The sequence below is a fragment of the Empidonax traillii genome, unplaced genomic scaffold (assembly GCF_003031625.1).
Source record: "Empidonax traillii isolate 1590-97213 ecotype Southwest subspecies unplaced genomic scaffold, ASM303162v1 scaffold259:size690984, whole genome shotgun sequence".
Taxonomy (NCBI): domain Eukaryota; kingdom Metazoa; phylum Chordata; class Aves; order Passeriformes; family Tyrannidae; genus Empidonax; species Empidonax traillii.
The window spans coordinates 682,840-686,845 of NW_020955452.1; the positions used below are offsets into that span (position 1 = coordinate 682,840).

At 51.6% G+C, this 4,006-nt stretch overlaps 2 protein-coding genes across 2 annotated transcripts in view; one reads left to right on the plus strand and one right to left on the minus strand.

Annotated features, from left to right (window-relative positions):
* LRRC47 (leucine rich repeat containing 47) overlaps positions 1-1,182 on the plus strand; it is a 4,934-nt gene extending 3,752 nt beyond the window's left edge. Inside the window, exon 7 of the mRNA XM_027889379.1 lies at positions 204-1,182. Within this exon, the coding sequence (XP_027745180.1) occupies positions 204-428 (225 nt within the window). The 3' untranslated portion in view covers positions 429-1,182. The remainder of the gene's footprint in view (positions 1-203) is intronic.
* Positions 1,183-1,840: 658 nt separating this feature from the next.
* On the minus strand, positions 1,841-3,960 carry CCDC27 (coiled-coil domain containing 27). Its single transcript, XM_027889378.1, has 6 exons — positions 3,792-3,960; positions 3,348-3,478; positions 3,137-3,214; positions 2,661-2,873; positions 2,085-2,189; positions 1,841-1,960 (listed from the first exon to the last, which is right to left on the minus strand). The coding sequence occupies exons 1-6, from the start codon at positions 3,898-3,900 to the stop codon at positions 1,841-1,843; spliced, it is 756 nt and encodes a 251-aa protein (XP_027745179.1). The 5' UTR covers positions 3,901-3,960.
* Between the last annotated feature and the right edge of the window lie 46 nt (positions 3,961-4,006).

Here is a 4,006-nt window from a genome sequence, read left to right on the forward strand (position 1 = left end):
AAGATGTGATGGACACGCTCATCCTGGTAGGGAGCTCAGGAAAATATCCTGTCTCTTCTTGGTGGGCTCCTACCAAATGTGTCATTGCTCAAGTGCACGGAGAAGAACACAGAAGCTGATTTGTGTTTTAGCAGTATTATTATTCCCTCTTGTTAATTCTCTGCCACGGAATTGATCTTGTTCTCTGTGTTTTGCTTTAACAGAAAATTGCAGAACTGAACAGATTGACCTTGGAGAACAAGGAGGGCTCAGGCTCGGATGCCGAGTTGGATGATGCTGTCTCCGGACCAGGGGCTTTGGAGCCCGGGATCCTGCCGCTGGTGCTGGAGCAGGTGCGAGTGGTGGACACGGATGGAAACTTGAAAGTGCTTTATCCTTCTAAAACTGACCTGGCCACAGTGTCCTCCCTGCTGACTGTGATCCGTTAGCAGCTGTCTGAGCCGAGGAGAGGACTCCGTGTTCTTTTTGGTTTTTCCCCACGTTCCACAGCCCGTGCACCCCAGGGGGCTGGGGTTTCTAAAGACAAGATGCAGAGCATCCTGCTGGGGAGGCAACAGCTTCAGAGTCTGAGGAGCTGCAGCAAAGAGAAATGAAATCTTTCAGCCTTAACAGAGATCGTTGGTGTTGGGACGGGGCAGGGAGAGCAGCGTCTTCCAACGTGGACTTATGGCAGAGGAGGCGTCAGACATCAGAGAGCAGCAACTTGTAAAGAAAATCATCATGATATTTGAAACAAATGCAGCCCAAATTTTCTGCAAGATCCCTTTTTCTTCCTGGCGTGTTTCGTCTGGATCATTGTTTTGGCAGCAGAGAAATGCAGTAGGTGACAGTGTGGAGCAGGGGTCCTGTGATGGGTACAATTCAGGATCAAGAGGCCAAACCGCTTTGCTGACATTTCGCTCTTTATAGTTTTGTTTTTATCTGGAGTTACTGTGAGCACTTAGTTGCTGTCAGAAACATTTAATTGCTGTCAGAACTTGTGGGATGAGTTTTAAAGTGACAGTTTCTGTGTTCAGGCGTGAACACAGCTCCCATTTTTAAGTGGTCAGTTGAAATGCCTGCAGGGTTTGTGTGTCCCAGAGTATTTCAGAGCCATCCTGATCCCTGTGGAAATTGTAGTGACTGTCTGTGTGGCTGGTGATTTACTGTGATAGAGCATGGGCTTTGTTGATGACACTGCTGAAGCTCCCTGTCCCCCCAGAATACAGACACTTGTGCCAGAGTGACCCTCCTGGGGGGTTCTGTCCTACCCCACATGGAGAGGGTTAGGGACACTTCCCAAAATACAGGCAGTTGGGGCAGTTCTCAGTTGGGCAGTCTGTGGGTGACCTCTGCACCCAGGCAAGCACCAGTGTGAACTTGCAGCTCTCCCTCAGCCAGGGTAGACTCTTTTCTCTTAAAAATGATACTCTCGGAGCTCTGACTGAACTGATACTGTGTCAAATACATCCCTATGCTGGGACTTGCATATGGAATGGAAAAATAAAACAGTACTTGCAGTCATGGCACTGTCCCTCATTTTGGCATTGGTGAATGTTCAGTCACCTCACTTACAAACTTCCCAAAGCAGCTGCTGTGCACTTCAAAAACTGGAATTTCACACTTCCCAGCTGCTTGTAGCCAACCAGTGCTTGCACTTCGGGCTTCCCTGGGAAGTCAAGTGTTTCTACAGACCAAGGACTTACAGTGACCTGCTAAAACAATTGAATCAGATACTCCTGCAGCACTCGATTTCAGTAAAATGAGTTTAATTTGTTGCAGGTCACCAGCTCAGAGCCAAGGACCCAGAGCCTGAAGTTGGTGGTGGTTTCTGGCTCAGCCATCAGGGCAGCTTTGCCATTCAGGGAGAACTCTTCCTCTTGGGAGGTGATTCAGGGTAAATGTTGCTGTAGTACAGAGGCACCTTGATCCCTCTCTCCTTCAGCATCTTATAGAACTCCATCCGTTCATCAGCAACCCTCTGAAAGTCAGGGATACATAGAGAGGTGGGAATGCACGAGGGGAAGGGCAGTGCTGCAGAGTGTTCTCTTACCTCAGCAGTCCCCTCCTGGCTGCTGGGAGCAGAGTTTGGAGGAGCCACGTACCTGCATTGTCTCCAGCACCTGCTCCTCCGTGAGCTCGGCCTGGGGGGGGTCCTGGCCCTCCACGCTGAACGCAGCCTGGATGATTTTGCTTCGTAACCTTTCAAACTTCAGATAAAAGAGGGAAGCAGGTGTGTTTAGTCTTTATATATAATTCCTTGACATTTGCATGGATTTACATGAGAGACTGCACTGTCAGGCCTGGGCAAAGTACTGCTGAGTGATGAGATGGAAAGTGTTCACGAGAAATTACGGGTGTTTTGGGTTTCATTACAAGTGCTGTGGTAATGGTATGGGGCTGGGTGGGCTGCGGCCCTTCCCCAGGCATCAGACACATCTGCCTGCAGGAAGGGGCTTTAAGGTGGTTCCTGTTACCTTGAGTCTGGAAGGATGTTAGAAATCTGGAGACGTAACTGTTCTGAACTCAAGTTTCTCAAGGGCTTCTGGAATTTGAGGCCTGTTTGCACTGTAAGTGGTGTAAGAGCTGCCTGCTAAACAGCTGGGGAGCAAATGGGCTGAGGTTCCCAAGCGTGTCCCAGGAGGGAGGCAGGGCTCTGAGGTGAAAGAGGCCGTGTTTACCTTGCTGCTGATGCGTTCCAGTGCCACTTTGGTTTGCACCTCCTTGTGCTGCAGTGCCTCAAGCTGGCTCTTGGTCTCCTCCTGGGCCTGTTTGTGCTCCTGGGCGTGGCGGCGGCTGGTCACAACCTCGACCCGGAGCTGTCTGATTGTCCCCTCTAACTCACTGATCTGCTCGTTCTGCTTAGCCAGCTGGGATTCCTGTTCTGTCACAACCTGAGCAGATGCAGAAATCCAGCTGTTACTGTGGGGAGGAAGGTGAGCAGGTTTGGCTTCATCTTCCCAGTATCTGGTCCAAATGCTTCTGGTATTTCCTGGGCAGAGTCTATGGACTAACAACGTCACCAATATCCAGTAACTGTTATTACTTGGCATTTTCTCTAAAACTACTTGGATTGAGTAGGGGGATTATATGCCAAGCAAGCCCAGCGAAGCAGCAAGTACCAAAATTTTCTCTGGTGGCTTTGCACCACATTCACCTGTCGAAGACTGTGGTTCTCCTCCTCTATCATCACTGTCACTTCTTCCTTCCTCTGTTCCTCTGTAAGGCTGCAAAACTGAAGGCAGAATATTTTACACTTCAGTCTCGCGGTTCCAGGTGCCCCTCCTGCCTATGAGAGGGAACTGCTGCGTAAATCCCAAATTCCCGGCTGCCAGCTCTCCCGACAGCCACGGCCACTCGGGCTGTACCTTGTCAGACATGGCTTGGAGCTGGTCCTCTTGCTCTCTGAGCTGCTTCTGAAGCGTTTCATTTTCGTATCTGAGTCTCCGAAGCTCAGATTCCTGGATTTCCAGTTGTCTTTGCAAGGAGGAGATGGCACCTGTAGGGTGGGAGTGCTGTGTTAGGCCAAAAGCTCTGTGGCTCCTTAGGTGAGCACAAGGAAGCGATATCGTGGTTTGTGGTGCTTTGCTGGGACGTGGGTTTGTTCAGCCTGGAAGAGGCTTCAGGGTGACCTAACTGTGGCCTTCCCATACGCGTTTCTCATGTTCTTCAAGAGGAGTAAGGGTGTTTTCAAAGCAGGTGGCATTTCAGCCTCGCTCTCTGAGTGACAACCCGCGATGCTCTCGCGGTCAGAGGACGAGCACGCGATGAGCTGGGCAGGGGAGGGTTGTTCTGGGCACCTTCCCCGGTACCTGTGGCCATGTTGTGGTCATTCTTGGCTTTCCGCAGCTCCTCCCGGAGCTGTTCCAGGCTCTGGGTGGGCTCTGACTTCTGCGAGCCAGCGGCGGCTTTCCCGTCCATCGCCTGGGGCCTCCCGGCAGCTCCCGGCGGGCTGGGAGCGGGGTTTGGAGCGGGCTGGGAGCGGGGTTTGGAGGGGGTTTGGAGCGGGGTTTGGAGCGGGCTCGGA

Excerpts from the sequence above, each read along its gene's own strand:
- CCDC27 (XM_027889378.1), bottom strand. The coding sequence starts at position 3,900 with ATGGACGGGAAAGCCGCCGCTGGCTCGCAGAAGTCAGAGCCCACCCAG. Across the intron at positions 3,479-3,791 it reads TGACCACAACATGGCCACAG|GTGCCATCTCCTCCTTGCAA; the intron begins GTACCGGGGAAG and ends CCCACCCTACAG. Across the intron at positions 2,190-2,660 it reads TGGAACGCATCAGCAGCAAG|TTTGAAAGGTTACGAAGCAA; the intron begins GTAAACACGGCC and ends TTTTATCTGAAG.